This window comes from Theropithecus gelada, chromosome 14 (genome assembly GCF_003255815.1).
Source record: "Theropithecus gelada isolate Dixy chromosome 14, Tgel_1.0, whole genome shotgun sequence".
Classification (NCBI taxonomy): domain Eukaryota; kingdom Metazoa; phylum Chordata; class Mammalia; order Primates; family Cercopithecidae; genus Theropithecus; species Theropithecus gelada.
The window spans coordinates 70155688-70171041 of NC_037682.1; the positions used below are offsets into that span (position 1 = coordinate 70155688).

A 15354-nucleotide genomic window follows, 5' to 3' on the forward strand; every position below is an offset into this window, starting at 1 on the left:
TTTATTTTTTTTTTTTTTTTTTTTTTTTTTTTTTTGAGACTGAGTCTGGCTCTGTCGCCCAGGCTGGAGTGCGGTGGCCGGATCTCAGCTCACTGCAAGCTCCGCCTCCCGAGTTCACGCCATTCTCCTGCCTCAGCCTCCCGAGTAGCTGGGACCACAGGCGCCCGCCACTTCGCCCGGCTAGTTTTTTTTTGTATTTTTTAGTAGAGAGGGGGTTTCACCGTGTTAGCCAGGATGGTCTCGATCTCCTGACCTCGTGATCCGCCCGTCTCGGCCTCCCAAAGTGCTGGGATTACAGGCTTGAGCCACCGCGCCCGGCCATCGAATTATTTCTAACCCTGAGAATCCATAATATATTTGTTTAAAATGACCTGTTTCAATGATACCTCAAATTTTTGGGAAAACAATGACAAAAGTCAGGCGACAGACTGGATTTGAAAGCGCCTTTCATTACACTGGCTCCAGACTCTTGCACATCTTTGCTGAGATAGCAGACCCTTTCTGAAGCCAGGAATCCCTTGATTCAGCCCCATCAAGAGGCACATTCCTACCTTCTGAACCCTGCCTGGACACTCATTCCTCTAGACCCTGCCACACCTCATCTCTGTCCCCCAAGAGGGGACACTAACAGGGCTCTGAGAATGCATGGCATTCCAAGCCAGCCAAACACGGTCACCCCTGGGCAAACATTCACAATTATCGATGCACCCTAGGGAGGGAGGAGCAGGTGTGACAGGAACTGCTGGGGACTTTATGTCCTGGTTAACTAGAGGTAGCCTCTTGTTCTCATCCCATCCTCTCCAGCAGGGCCTTCTTACAGATGGATAAATGCGGTACTGGCTAGTGGTACAAACGGGTGGAGCCCAGGAGAAAGCCGCCACTCCTTTGTCCCGGCTGGAAAATCCTCCTGTGGCCTCCTTTAGTACACATCAGCTGACTCTTCACTTGTCACAATAGCCCATCTGCAGCTCAAAATGGCAAGAAAAAAGGTGGTTCTGTTCAGAGGACAATGGATTCCAAAAGGTGGACTTCATCATGGGGGGAATCAAGTCCTGCTACACAATTAATACAGATTAGTACAGTCCCCTGCCTCGTACCACTGGCGAGATGCCCTCCAAGACCTGGCTGACATGAGCTTCTTGGGACTCCCCGTCTCCAATGCTGTTGGGGTCCTTTTACCTGTACCGTATTAATCGAATAATCTTATTGTTCATAAAATCCAGAGCATGTGGGTGAGAAGAATCGATGCAGAAGCCATCGCTCAGAGCGATTTTCAGTACCTCCTCCACGAAGACCTGGAAGCTGTTGATCTGCTTGTTGGCAGGCACCACCCAGAGCCTCTTGAGGTTCTGCTTGGTGTACTCCTCCTCTGGCAGGCCCTCCACATTGGCCACCCAGTCCAGAGTCAGGTGGTTGGGGTCCTGCAAGTGGCTGGTGATGGAGGAGAGATTGCCATTGGAGCAGTAGTAGAGCTTAGAGCCAAGGAGTTTGAGGAAGAGGCAGGAGGTGCTGAAGATGTTGGCGTTGAAGACCTCCATGCTGGAGGAGGAGAGGCTGTAGATCTGGGGCGCCTCGCGCACAGTGAAGTGGACCGTCTGCACATGCTGGTTCAGTGTGATGTTGAGCATAGCATTCTTCTCGGCCTTGGAGAGCTCCACTTCCTTCTCCTGCAGGGCCTCAATCAGGGGCTGCACCTGGTAGAAGTCGGCCTCCCTGCGGAGCAGGCCCATCTCCTGGAAGTCCTCGGGCAGGTCAAGGTGGGAGGTCCGCAGGAAGTTGAGGATATAGCGGAACACTTTGCCGTCACGGTCAATGAAGCAGTTGCCCTGGCTGTCCCTCTTGGTGGGCATCTTCCCGCTGAACATGGCGCCTAGCATGGAGTCAGGGAAGCTGGTCAGGGTTGCCAATGAGGTTGTATAGAGCTTCCCCCCGACGTTCAGCGTGATGGGGTCGGACATGGCAGGAGACTGGGTTGCTGGAAGTGGCCCTGGAGAGGGTGACAAGTGAGAAATGACTATAACCAAACCTCATCTGAGAACTCACAGTCCTTAACTCCTTATTGTACATCAAGCCTATGCCCTTGGGATTGAAATGAATTAATACCTGATGAATGGGTGATAATTGTTAACACTGTGCAAAGTACATTAGCTTCACTAGGGAGAAAGGAGAAAGGGAAAAGGAAACAGGAAAAGAAAGGAAAGGACCCCTAAAGCCTGGGTCCCCCTGCCGATGTTCTGTTCTAATTGGTCTGGAATACTGCCCCAGCACTGGTTTTTTGAAAGAGTTCCCTTAGTGATTCTAAATGTTCAGTTAGAATAGAGAACCACTGGTCTAAAGAAAGAAAGGAAAACGTGCCTGGACTGAAAGCTATGCTACGTGTTTATACATATATTTGCTTGCATAATAGTTGTATCAGCTGGGCACGGTGGCTCACGCCTGTAATCCCAGCACTTAGAGAGGCTGAGGTGGGTGGATCACCTGAGGTCAGGAGTTCAAGATCAGACTGACCAACACGGTGAAACCCCATCTCTACTAAAAATACAAAAATTAGCTGGGCATGGTGGCGGGCACCTGTAATCCCAGCTGTTCAGGAGGCTGAGGCAGGAGAATCGTTTGAACTCAGGGGGTGGAGGTTGCAGTGAGCTGAGACTGCGCCATTGCACTCCAGGCTGGGCAACAAGAGTGAAACTCTGTCTCAAAAAAAGAAAAATTGTATTATCTTTTGACATAGACAATATAATCATCCATCCCTGTCGTGCAGATGAGGAAAACTGTGCCAGGATTCATTCCTCAAGCTCAGAAAGGCGAAGTGCCTCGCCAGGATTCAAACTCAGTTTCCTTTATATGAAAGAAAAATGTGTAAATGCTTACTAGCCAAAGATCGGTATGTTCTAAGTACTCAACAAATGGTCTGAGATTTATGCATCCAGGCTCAGTGCTCCTCCTTCTGTACCAATGACACTGCTGAATTTAATTATTTTTCTCTCAAAGATTTGACAACGAATGGCCATGATTAGTGTCATTTCCATCTATCTTCAAGGCCCACATTAGGTCATTCAGCTGTCTGGACTGCAAATGACAATCCTTTCTAGACTTTCACTGCTCCCATGCTGACTTGCCTTGCCATGAAAATGCTCTTGGCTCCTGGTGGCCTGTCCTTTGCTGTCATAACACCCCAAGCTTCTCTGAAACTGGCTGCAAGGTCAGTGCAAATGCAGGACTCTGTCAGAGCACCCTCCTGAAGGTAACCTATCCACTCCTTAACAAAGCCCCCCGATCTCCCAGCTGTCAGCATCTATGGCTGGCGCATCTCCTTCACCACATGTTCTAGAAAACAGGAGATCTCAGTTGCAGCTTCCAACACTATACCATCCCCAGAGCCAGCCTGTGGACAGACTCAGTCATCCTTCCCCGACATGGCAGGTAGGGATGCCAACAGGAACTGGCCCCAGGATTACCCCCAGAAGAGCCTGTGCTGGTAGAGGAGACAAGAGAGAATGAAGGCACAGTGACAAGACAGGTAGAAGATGTGGGAGACCATTGGGAATGAACCTTGGTCCATCAAAAACTATCTGGCTGGCAGACACAGTGGCTCACACCTGTAATCCCAGCACTTTGGGAGGCCGAGGCGAGCTCAGGAGTTTGAGACCAGTCTGGCCAACATGGCGAAACCCTGTCTCTACAACAACAACAACAACAACAACAACAACAAAGCAGGGTGTGGTGGCGAGTACCTGTAGTCCTAGCTACTTGGGAGGCTAAGGTGGGAGGATCGCTTGAGTCTGGCAGGTCGAGGCTGCAGTGAGCCGTGATTACGCCACAGTACTCCAGCCTGGGAGACAGAGTGAGACCTGGTCTCAAAAAACAAATAAACAAAAACCCATCCTGCCAAGCATGCTTACTGTCTAGATGGAGAAACAGAGGTTTGAGGAGGCACCTCCCCAAAGTTACCCAGCAGGGGTGGCGAGAACTTCTGAACATTTCTGCCTCCCGAAGAGGCTGACTGCATTGAGGCCTCCTTTCTCCAGAGGATGGGGGCCATGCCAGTGTGAGATATTCGGCTGCCATGCTCGACTCTCTGGCGGGGGCGGGGGTATGTCTCCTCATGAGTCCTCCCCAGTCTAACAGGGCACTTTGATATTGTAGAAAGGCATTCCCCATCTGGAGTGTTTGAGGAGAAATGAGCCCATGTGAAATACAAAATTGTCAGTAGAAGCCTGGAGCAGATGGGCTGTGAGACGGTGGGGAGGTCCCACAGAGGTGTGGGCGAGCCGCCACTGGGGGCGTGGCTGCTGCTGTGGAGACTGACTGCCAGGCAGCAACTGGGGAGGGTGCTGTGACTCAGGGCTGAATCTGGCCAATTCTGTCTCCAGAGGGCCCAGGCAGGAGCTGGACCCAGGAGTGGGTCCCCTTTACTTAGTCCAGAATCTTCTTCCCTGTTGCCCTCTTTTTATTCTTTCTGGATAGAAATGTGCATGTTCTAGTTTCAGTCTCTCTTTCTCCTCGAAAACAAACACCCCCCTGCCAACACTGGGTTTCAGGCCCAGGCTCTGTGAAGTGGTTCAACTCCATGGCAGGAAAAGGAGCAGGTGTCAGAGAGGACATGGACAGTTCCATGGTCCACAGACCCTTATCTCTTCCATGCGTTAGTGCTGAAGTACTCACAGCATTACAGGCAGGGGAGGTCAGGAGCAACAGGGCATTCCCTGGGACCCCTGGATAGGTGCCCAAACTCCTATTTCTCTGCTTGCAAAAGCAGCAGAGCACCTGCTTTCCTGTGCCCCCGATGATGTCACGGCTCCCAGTCATTTGTCTGGGGAGAGCAGCACAGTTGTACAGGCAGTCAGGGCAGACGCTGGCTAGCAGGCAGGTCTCCTGCTCCGAGTATAGGAAGCTCTCTGTGGTAATCTCCCCTTACCTATTGAGTCACAGAGCTCAGTCCTCCAAGCCCTTCTTTTTTTTTTTTTTTTTTTTTTGAGACAGAGTCTCGCTGGCACCAGGCTACAGTGCAGTGGTGTGATCTCAGCTCACTACCACCTCTGCCTCCCAGAATTCAAGCGATACTCCTGCCTCAGCCTCCCAAGTAGCTGTGATTACAGGTGCACACCACCACACCTGGCTAATTTATTTTTGTATTTTTAGTAGAGATGGGATTTCACCGTGTTGGCCAGGATGGTTTCGATCTCTTGACCTCGTGATCTGTCTGCCTTGGCCTCCCCAAGTGTTGGGATTATAGGCGTGAGCCATCGTGCCTGGTCTAAGCCCCTATTTTCTAGTCACAAGGCCACAGTGTCCATCATCACAAATCTACGGCCCTGCTACAAAAGGCACAATGACACGACACAAGGGGAGCTTCATGAGTCGGCGGAGGTTTGCAGTCAGGTAGCGGGAACTAACACCGCTGAGCCTCAGCCCCCCATGGCTTCCCAGCTGCCTCCTGGCCACCCCCACCTGGATATTCTGCAAGCGAGGCACGAGNGCTTCCCAGCTGCCTCCTGGCCACCCCCACCTGGATATTCTGCAAGCGAGGCACGAGAACAGGGTCTGGAGACACGGAACCGGGCCAATTTGTGCTAACTTCATGAAAGAGAAAACACCAAGGTCTGGGGGCAAACAATCTGAGGCCAATTCTGCTGACTTCCCAAAGCTGGATCAAAAGGGAAACCCTGGGTCTGGGGGCAGGGACCCTAAGGCCAATTAACACCAAATTCCTAAAGCTGAACCAAGAGGAAAAACCCCATCTCCCCAGCTGGGTGACAAAGGATCAAAACGCTTCTCTCCCAGCAACCCTCCCACTCCACCATGTCTCAGATGGAAAGGGAGGGGCCTTAGATTGGGACCATCGCTCTATCTGCATAGGGTGCCCATTCACTTCAGCCTTTAATTAGCCACAGACTAAATCCTTCGTCCAGATAAGGGGTAGCTGCTAAGACCCTCAAATGGGGTACTGAAAGCCCAGAGAACTTCGTAACTGGGCCTTTGAGTTCCTTGCTCCGGCTCACTCCTACCCTGCGGAGTGCTTTCTCACTTGAATTCCTGCTTTCGCTGCTTCGTTCCTGCATTTCATTCCCCTGCTACTCTTTTTATTATTATGTTGTTTAGTAGAGACAGATTTCACTCTGTTGGCCAGGGTGGTCTTGGACTGACCTCAACTGATCCACCCATCTAGGCCTCCCAAAGTGTGGGGGTTACCACGTCCAGCCCCTCTGCTACTTTGTTCAAAATGCCAAGGACCTGGACAACTCATAGTCAAGACCCTCCACCAGTAACACAGGTACCAGAAGCCTCACCTGTGCATTCCTCTGCCCCTAACTCTGCTGTGAACTCTTCTCAGCCACCCAACTGCCTGAGGGAGGCAGCCCCGACTCCAGCCCTACAGGCTGTCTTGACTGTCTCCTTGAACCCATCCCTATAGCTACTCCCAGAGCTCAGGCCTCATCCCTGCCCCCTTCACCCCTACATCCTCACTCGGCTCCCTGCCTTCTGTCTACCTTCCTTTCTGGTCTGCAGACCTCCCTGAAGCACCGGCCCTGCCCAAACCACCTTCCTCTTCCCCTCTCATGCCTAACCCTGCCCTCCTCCACGCACTCCGGACACCACTGAGTCAGTCTCCTTCATGCTGTCACCTGCCCTGCCTTTGCTGTCCCTAGACCACCCTTGTCTACCTTCTCTCTGCTGTCTACCTTTCAGGCCCAGCCTAGGAGTCATCACCTCTCTATGGCTGTCCCCAATCTCCAGCAGGTTAACAGCTCTCCTCTCAGGGCTTCCTGGTGCCCTGCACAACCCCCTCTGGCAGCACTCACCGTTCCATCTGCAGTGATCTGCTTTGCACATGGCCTTCTTCCCTGGCTCTATCAAAATGCAGAGCAGTGGACATCCATATGGGGAAAAAAGAACCTTGGTCCATCTCTTATGCCATATATGAAAAATAAACTCAAAACAGATCATAGACCTAAATATAAAATTTAAAACTACACAACTTCTAGGAGAAAATCTTTGCAACTGTGGATTAGGCGAAGATTTCTTGGATAGGACCTAAAAGGGACAAACCATTAAAAACATCAATAAACTAGACTTCATCCAAATAAAAAACGTCTGCTCTTCAAAAGACACTGTTAAGGAAATGAAAGAATAAGACACGGAGAAAATATTTGCAAAACACCTATCTGATAAAGGATTGTTAACCAGAATATATAAAGAACTCTCAAAACTCAGTAACTCAGTGAGAAAATATCCCAATTAAAAAACTGACAAAGCTGGGTACAGTGGCTCATGCCTGTAATCTCAGCACTTTGGGAGGCTGAGGCGGGCAGATCACTCGTGGCCAGGAGTTCAAGAACAGCCTGGCCAACATGGCGAAACCCTATCTCTACTTAAAAAAAAAAAAACAACCAGACAAAAGATCTAACAAATACTCCAGCAAAGAAGATATGTAGATGACGACAATCACATGAAAAGATGGTCAATATCATTAGTCATTACAGTATGAAAATTGAAATCACAATTACATGCTACTATACACCTATTACAGTGGCTCATATGAAAACTGACAATGCCAAACGAAGGTGAGTACACAGAACAATGGAAACCTCATACACTGCTGGCAAATGGTAACCACTGTTGAAAATAATTTGGCATATGGTATGGTTTGGCTGTGTCCCCACCCAAGTCTCACCTTGAATTGTAATAATCCCCATGTGTCAAGGGCAGGACTAGGTGGAGATGATTGAATCATTGGGGTGGTTTTCCTCATGCTGTTCTTGTGATAGCGAGTGAGTTCTTAAGAGATCTGATGGTTTTATAAGGGGTTTCCCCTTTGCTTGGCACTTCTCCTTGCTGCTGCCATGTGAAGAAGGACATGTTTGCTTCCCCTTCTGCCATTATTTTAAGTTTCCTGAGGCCTTCCTAGTCCTGTGGAACTGTGAATCAATTAAACCTCTTTCCTTTATAAATTACCCAGTCTCGGGTATGTCATTATTAACAGTCTGAGAATGGACTAATACAGCATACAATTATCCCATGACGCAATGACCCTGCTCCTAGATATTTCAGCTATAGAAATGGAGACATATGTCCATGCAAAGACTCATATGTGAATGTTTATGGCAGCTTATTCATAACTGCCCAAACTCAGAAACAACTAAAATGTAAACAGATAAACAAATTGTAGTACATCCATACAATAGAATACGACTCAGCAATATATAGGAACTACTAAAAGACATTACCACATACCTGAATTTCAAAAGCATTACATCAAGTGAAAGAAGTCAGCCTCAGAAGGTTACATGGTGCATGATTCTATTTGTATAACATACTGGCAAAGGCAAAACTATAAAGACAGAAATCAGATTAAGCGAATTCCCGGGGCTGGGTTGGAGAGAAAAGACTGGCTACAAAGAAACACAAGGCATATTTTGGAGTGATGGGAATATTCTATTAGGTTGGCACCAAAGTAATATGATGTGGTGGTGGTCAAATGTCTTTATAAAGGCTGTCAAAATTCATGTAACTGTACACATCTAAAAGGGTGAATTTTGGCCAGCTGTGATGGTTCATGCCTATAATCCCAGTACTTTGAGAGGCCAAGGCAGGAGGGTCACTTGAGCCCAGGAGTTCAAGACCAGCCTGGAAAACATAGTGAGACTTGTGTCTCAATTAAAAAAAAAAAAAAAAACAAAGGGGGTAAATTTTACCATACGTAAGTTTTACCTCCATAAACAGGAAAAAAAATGAAGGTTGTGACCTACTGGCAAGTCACGACATCAATACAGTTAAGTGGGTCGTGACCAATTATATATTGTTGTGAACCTTTTGTTTCAGTTGTGTGTCCATGAACTGGATCATGGTATCTTCATACTGTGGGTGACAAAACAATTTTTTTGGGAACCACTGCCTAGTTTGTGGGCTGAGAGCAACTGCATGCCTCACGTCTGCATAGTCACCGCCTCGCACTCGGGGGAGGGGTTGTGTGATACTGTGATATAATAAGCAATATACATTTTAGATTTGTCCCCAGCTGTTGGCCAGGGTTAAAAACATTGTAATTTCCCTAGTGATAATAGCTATAGGAACTTCTTCTATTTTAATAATTGATTTTGTCCCAGTAGGTGGAGGTTGCAGTGAGCCAAGATTGTGCCACTGCACTCTGGTTTGGGTGACAGAGCCAGGCCTTATTCCAAAGCCTGCCCACCCCCCAATTAATTATAGTTGTTATGTTGTCCTAATCCAAATCTCAATAGTATTTTTCAAAAAAGATTTAAATAATTAAAATTTTAATCTGGAAGCACTGATGACTGATAACCTGAAAGAATATTTGAATAAGACATCTTAGCACAATGTATTAAAACCAGATTATAAAGCAATGACATTTCACTCCGTGGTTTTAAAACAATGAGAAGAGAAGGAATTTGGTAACAAATGTGAAGAGACACAACTAGCAATGTTTAAAAATAAACCTATTGATAAATATATTGATCCTTACAACTCTGGGACCCAGGCAGGACTGATCACATTGTCTTTATTTCAAAGACAACCTAAAGCAGACCCAAAGAGTGTGAATCCCTTGCCCAGGGCTTCATGTGCATTCTTGATCTCAGAGTCATGGCGTCTGGGAAGTTCTGGTTTGGACACCCTTCAGAGAACCAGTCCTTTAGAGGTCTTCAGCAGGAAGCTGAACCCAGCCACAGAGGGCCTAGCCAACAGCCTGTATACTCATGGCGACCTGGAGTAGGCAAAGGCTCTTTTCTGTGCAGTTTCCTTTTTTCCTACATTACTGTCCACTTCCATAATCAGCATTACTTCCATAATCAGCATTACTTCCATAGTGAAATGACTTACCATGCAATCCTGTCGGTGGGGACTAGCTGTTGTAACAATAAACGTACTGAGTAATGAAAATTGTCCATCTATCATCTATCAGTCAATCACCTATCCATCATTTCCTAGCTGTGCTCACTCAGAGAGCCTAGAAATGACACCCAGTAGCAATAAACACACCTAGCCCTGGATCTTTGTTTCTGAATGTCATCATCTCTTCTAAAAGAAACCAGGGCTTCCTGGAGAAACTGATGATTCCTGAACTTTTACAGGAAAAGTTCAAGGTGAGTTCATATAAACCAATGATTTAAAAACAAACAAACAAAGAAAAAAAACAAAGAGTCCAGGATGGGTGCGGTAGCTTATGCCTGTAATCTCAGCACTTTGGGAGGCCGAGGCAGGCGGATCACCTGACGTCAGGAGTTGGAAGACCAGCCTGGCTAACATGGCAAAACCTCATCTCTACTAAAAACACAAAAAAATAGCTGGGCGGGGTGACACGTGCCTGTTATCCCAGCTACTTGGGAGACTGAGGCAGGAGAATCGCTTGAACCTGGGAAGTGGAGGTTGCAGTGAGCCAAGATCACACCACTGCACTCCAGCCTGGGCAACAGAGTGAGACTCTGTCTCAAAAACAAACAAACAAACAAAAAACAGAAGTCCATAATGTTATTCCCCAAAGAGAGGGTGAGAAGATGGGAGTGAGAAAGATAGAGACAGGGAAAATTTATTCTATAAAAAAGAATACTAGCTAATAAACACAGAAGGAATGGTAGAATTAGAAAATTACCAATTTGCAACCCTCAGTGTTGCTATTCAAGCAAGGATGATCCAGGGATGTGGTGTGAAAGGTTATCAGGAACACATAATTATAACAGACTCAGAGAATCACTTCACAGATTACCTATTAATTGTAAGAGAGAAAAATGTACCCTTACGATAGAGAGATCAGGTTGCCATGATCTTACCTAATAATCAAATGTAGCATTCATGGATACTAAGACCCTGACATCATATCCTCCTGACATGCAGTAAGTACACATATTGCCAAAAACTCAAATCTAACCCGAATCTAATCATTGATAAACCAATCAAACATATTTAAATAGGTGGAGAAGCTCTATTTATTTACTTATTTGAGATACAGTCACACTCTGTTGCCCAGGCTGGAGTGCAGTGGCACAATCTCGGCTCACTGCAACCTCCATCTCCCAGGTACAAGCATCTCCTGCCTCAGCCTCCAGAGTAGCTGGGAGTATAGGCACGCACCACCATGTCCGGCTAATTTTTGTATTTTTAGTTGAGATGGGGTTTCACCATGTTGGCCAGGCTGGTCTCAAACTCCTGACCTCAAGTGATCCGCCCGTCTTGGCCTCCCAAAATGTTGGGATTACAGACATAAGCCACCATGCCAAGGGGCTCTATTTAGATTAAATGAGTTGATAAAAGAGATATAATAAAATGCAATATGTACATCTTGACTGGATCTGATTTTAAAAACCAGAAACTATATAAGGTATTTTTGGGCAATTATAATTTTTTTTCTTTTTTGAGACAGGGTCTTACTCCGTCGCCCAGGCTGGAGTGCAGTGGCGCAATCATGGTTCATTGCAGCCTTGACATCCCCAGGCTCAGGTGATCTTCCCAAGTAGCTGGGACTACAGGTGCATGCTACCACATCCTGCTAAATTTTGTAGTTTTTGTAGAGATGGGGTTTCACTATGTTGCCCAGGCTGGTCTTGAACTCCTGGGCTCAAGCAATCTGTCCGCCTTGGCCTCCCAAAGTGCTGGGGTTACAGGCATGACCCATTGCACCTGGCAGAAAATTTTTAATAACTATTACATTGGGTAATACTGACTTCTTGCTTATAACGCATAATGTATTATGGTTATGTAGTAGAATGTCCTTATCAGGGATACATGTTGAAGAATTTAGGGGTCAAACGTCAATAAACATGTCTGTAACTTACTTTTAAACAATTTGGCCCAAAAAGTGTGTGTTTGTGTAAAAGCACAATTGGCAAATTGTGAATTGGCGTATCTAGGTTAAGGGTTGTACTTTAAGCTTTAATGTAAGCTTGAAAATTTTAAAAATATTTGTATTTTAAAAGAAGGGAGAAGAATACTTCCTTCATAGGGCCAATAGATGTAAAGTTACAGTCACAGTGCCAGACCCCAATAAATAGCCAGACTTAGTAAGTTACAGATTTACTACTACTACTTAGAAGTGTGAAAAGTTCATAATTTTCCTTCCCAAGTGTTGCTGAATTTTGAAGGGTGAGGATGCCAACCAGGGCTAAGTGGTGGAGGAGTTAGAATCTAAGTCCGGGTGGGTAGTCTGGATAGACCCACTACCCACAGAAACCACACCACTAGGCCATTTTTTTTTTTTTTTTTTTTTTTTTGAGATGGAGTTTCACTCTGCCACCCAGGCTGGAGTTCAGTGGCATGATCTCGGCTCACTGTGACCTCCACCTCCCAGGTTCAAGTGATTCTTCTGCCTCAGCCTCCTGAATAGCTGGGATTACAGAAGCGTGCCACACGCCTGTCTAATTCTTGTATTTTTAGTAGAGACAGGGTTTCACCATGTTGGCCAGGCTGGTCTCAAGCTCCTGACCTCAAGTGATCCACCCACCTCGGCCTCCCAAAGTGCTGGGATTACAGGCGTGAGCCACTGTGCCTGGCGAGGCCTGCCTATCTTCTGTGCTGTGATTCTGCCTGGGAGAAGATGGCTGTTCAGGCCTTGTTTTTCCTGCCTCGTCATGAACCCAGAATCTCTGTACCCCAGCAGGAAAGAAACTCCTGTCATGACTCACTGTGAATGTTGACAAAGGCCACTCCTGGGCCTCAGAAATGTCAAGGATGGGCAGAAAGAACTGGAGAGAGGCCAGGCGCAGTGGCTCATGCCTGTAATCCCAGTACTTGGAAGGCCCAGGTGGGAGGATCGTTTGAGTTCAGGAGTTTGAGAGACCACCCTGGACACCATAATGAGACCTTGTTTCTACAGAGAAAAAAAAAGTTCGATTGCTTGAGCCTGGGAGGTCAGGCTGCAGTGAGCTGAGATCACGCCAGTGCACTCCAGCTCGGGCAATAGAGCAAGACCCTGTCTCAAAAGAAAAAAAAAAAAAGAAAAGAAAAAAAAGAACTGGAGAGGGTGTGTGGGGTAGGCGCAGACCATGCAAGGTATTCGGCATTACTTGGGTTTGTATTTGAATCATCCCCTGCCCCTTACTAGCTGTGCAGCCCTAGGCACGTTCCTGGGCAGATGATGATTGTAACAATAACAAACACTACAACAGTAATAATAATGGCTAACATTTATTGAGCAGTTATTACCGTGCTAGGTACTTTATACATGTTAATCTCAGTCTCACAGATGAAGTAGATACTATTACATACCTACTTTACAGACCAACCATACCAGGCCCTCTTCAACTTCTGCAATTTGGCATCTGCCATCCCCTCTGCCTGGACCTTGAAGACAAATCCCATGCATCGGCCAGGTCTCTCAGCTGGAATTCATTCCTTCTCTGCATCTCCGGAGAATTTTATTCTAACCCCTTACCACCGCCAACTTTACTTAAGTAAATGGATGCCTGGCTCCCCTGCTGGGGCTGGGGATGCCCCTTTCTATATCCACAGAAGCATGCAGAATAGGGAAAGAGGAAGAAATTTCTCTCCTGTTTAGTCAGATCCATTTTCCCCACCTGGATTTTTAAAACTTTCTAATTTTGAAATGCTCTCTTGAATTTTCAATCTGAAATCTAAAGGCATGTGACAAGGCCAAGGTGATTACTTGGGAGTAAAGCAAGAGTTTCCACTACGTAAGGGAATGGATAGCAAGTGGCTGGGTAAATTTCAAGAAAGACAATGCTCAGAGTGACTACTGTGTCTTCCAGTAAGTCGGAGACTTCCCCACCTTACCCCACCGGGGAAAGGACTCTGCCTTGAAGCCCTCAGGACGACTACCCTTTCTTCACCTCCCCTTCCTGATCACCCCACATCAGACAGCTGCATCTATAATTGTCTTGCCCAGTCCATATCTCTAAGAAGCCCGTAGGCTGCTCTATTACCATCACAACCCATAGGTAGGGAGAGAAAAGGTGCTTTAGACACAAGGACCCCAGAATGAGTTGCGCAAAAGGCAAAGGAGGAGAGAGAGGTGGGCTGGAAGAAGGACACCACAGAATCTGGCATGGCAAGGTATTCTTTCACCTGGCGTAGACCTCCAACCACCACTACCATCCCCTAACCCCTTCCAGAACTTTCCTTCACCTTCTCAGCTCACTCTCACGCTTCAACTTGTGCTTTTCCTCAGGCACCAGCACCCCATTTCAAACTGCTCTCTTCCTACGGTCTCCTCCAAACAGTAAGTTATAAACACTGTGCTTTCAAATCCATCTCATTTCATCCTCACAGTACCATACGAGGGCTGCCTTACAGGCTGCCATTCGGAAGGGTTGGGGGGACTGGTCCTGCCAGAAAATTTGCGAAGGTCAGGGCATCAAAACTTTTCTTTCTTTCCTGCCTGCCATGCCAAGCTAAACCCCTGCCTCCCCGAGTGCAGGGAAAAAAGCAAGGTATTTGAAGTAAGGAGTCCTGAGTGGTTTTAGGCAAGTCCCTTCTGAGCCTCACATTCCTCACCTGTCAACTGCTATGGTGACGCCTCTACTTTCCATGGCGTAAGAGGTCAAGGAGATCACGGGTGTGCCACACTGAGCTCGGGGATGGACTCTATTTCCAGTCAGTAAAGGGAAGTGTTCTATGCATCACAGGTTTTGCCCACGCCGCCACAGCGCTGCCGGCCCAGGGCTCTCCAGACCGCGGCGAGTTCCCTGTCATCTGTGTCTCCGCCCTTCCTTCACCAGTCCCACCCAGGCTGGCCTCATCGGCTTTTTCCGCACCCACTCCCCAGTTCTAGAGCCCCGACTCCGACCTGACAAGTGCCCCACCCCGACCCAGATACCCCGCCCCTCCTTGTCCCACCCACCAAGGACTCCTCCCACAGTCCCGACCCTCATTATCCGGGCTTTTCCGACTATCACCATCCGCCCTAGCTCCTCCCACCAGCCCCACCCCTCTAAGAGCTCTGCCCCCTTCGGCTCACCCAGCGCCGAAACGCGCCCCCTCCCCCGCAGCCACAGGCACTGCCATCCCCATTTCACAGATGGGAATGGCGAGGCTGGGATAGATTAGTCTCATGGTAAGACAGGTGCCCAGTGGGCCCACGTACCCTTGCCAGTAGTCCCCGAGCCCCGCGACCCCGGCCGCGCCGCACCCACCTCCTGCCCTCGCTCTGCAGCCTCCCCTCCGCAACCGGCCAGCGCAGCTTTGCGAGGAGGGCGGAGGGTCGGAGCCCAGCCCAGGGGCGTGGCGGTCCGGGGTCCGCGCGCCGCCTTCCGGGACTGGTAGTTCTCTCTGGGCTCCTCGCAGCTCGTTGCGTCGAGAGCGAACTCCATCTCCCAGGAGGCATTGCTGCGAGTTGCTCTGCGCCCCGCCTCGTCCCCGCCGGTGTCCGGCTGGCTGGCCTTAAAG

General features: G+C 48.1%; 1 protein-coding gene across 5 annotated transcripts; it reads right to left on the reverse strand.

Moving 5' to 3' along the window:
• Positions 1 to 291: 291 nt before the first annotated feature.
• On the reverse strand, positions 292 to 15305 carry KCTD21 (potassium channel tetramerization domain containing 21). 5 transcript variants are annotated; one of them, XM_025357882.1, is made up of 3 exons: positions 15102 to 15152; positions 4568 to 4813; positions 292 to 1987 (listed from the first exon to the last, which is right to left on the reverse strand). In XM_025357882.1, the coding sequence occupies exon 3, from the start codon at positions 1956 to 1958 to the stop codon at positions 1176 to 1178; it is 783 nt and encodes a 260-aa protein (XP_025213667.1). In that variant the 5' UTR covers positions 1959 to 1987; positions 4568 to 4813; positions 15102 to 15152; the 3' UTR covers positions 292 to 1175. The 5 variants fall into 5 exon arrangements, with proteins under 5 accessions (XP_025213667.1, XP_025213669.1, XP_025213668.1 ...); XM_025357884.1 differs by lacking the exon at positions 4568 to 4813 and adding an exon at positions 13223 to 13355 and having other exon boundaries at positions 15102 to 15146; XM_025357883.1 differs by lacking the exon at positions 4568 to 4813 and adding an exon at positions 13223 to 13355 and having other exon boundaries at positions 15053 to 15117.
• Positions 15306 to 15354: the final 49 nt, after the last annotated feature.

Bases quoted from the DNA above. Each gene is read 5' to 3' on its own strand.
- KCTD21 (XM_025357880.1), bottom strand. From the start codon at position 1,958: ATGTCCGACCCCATCACGCTGAACGTCGGGGGGAAGCTCTATACAACC.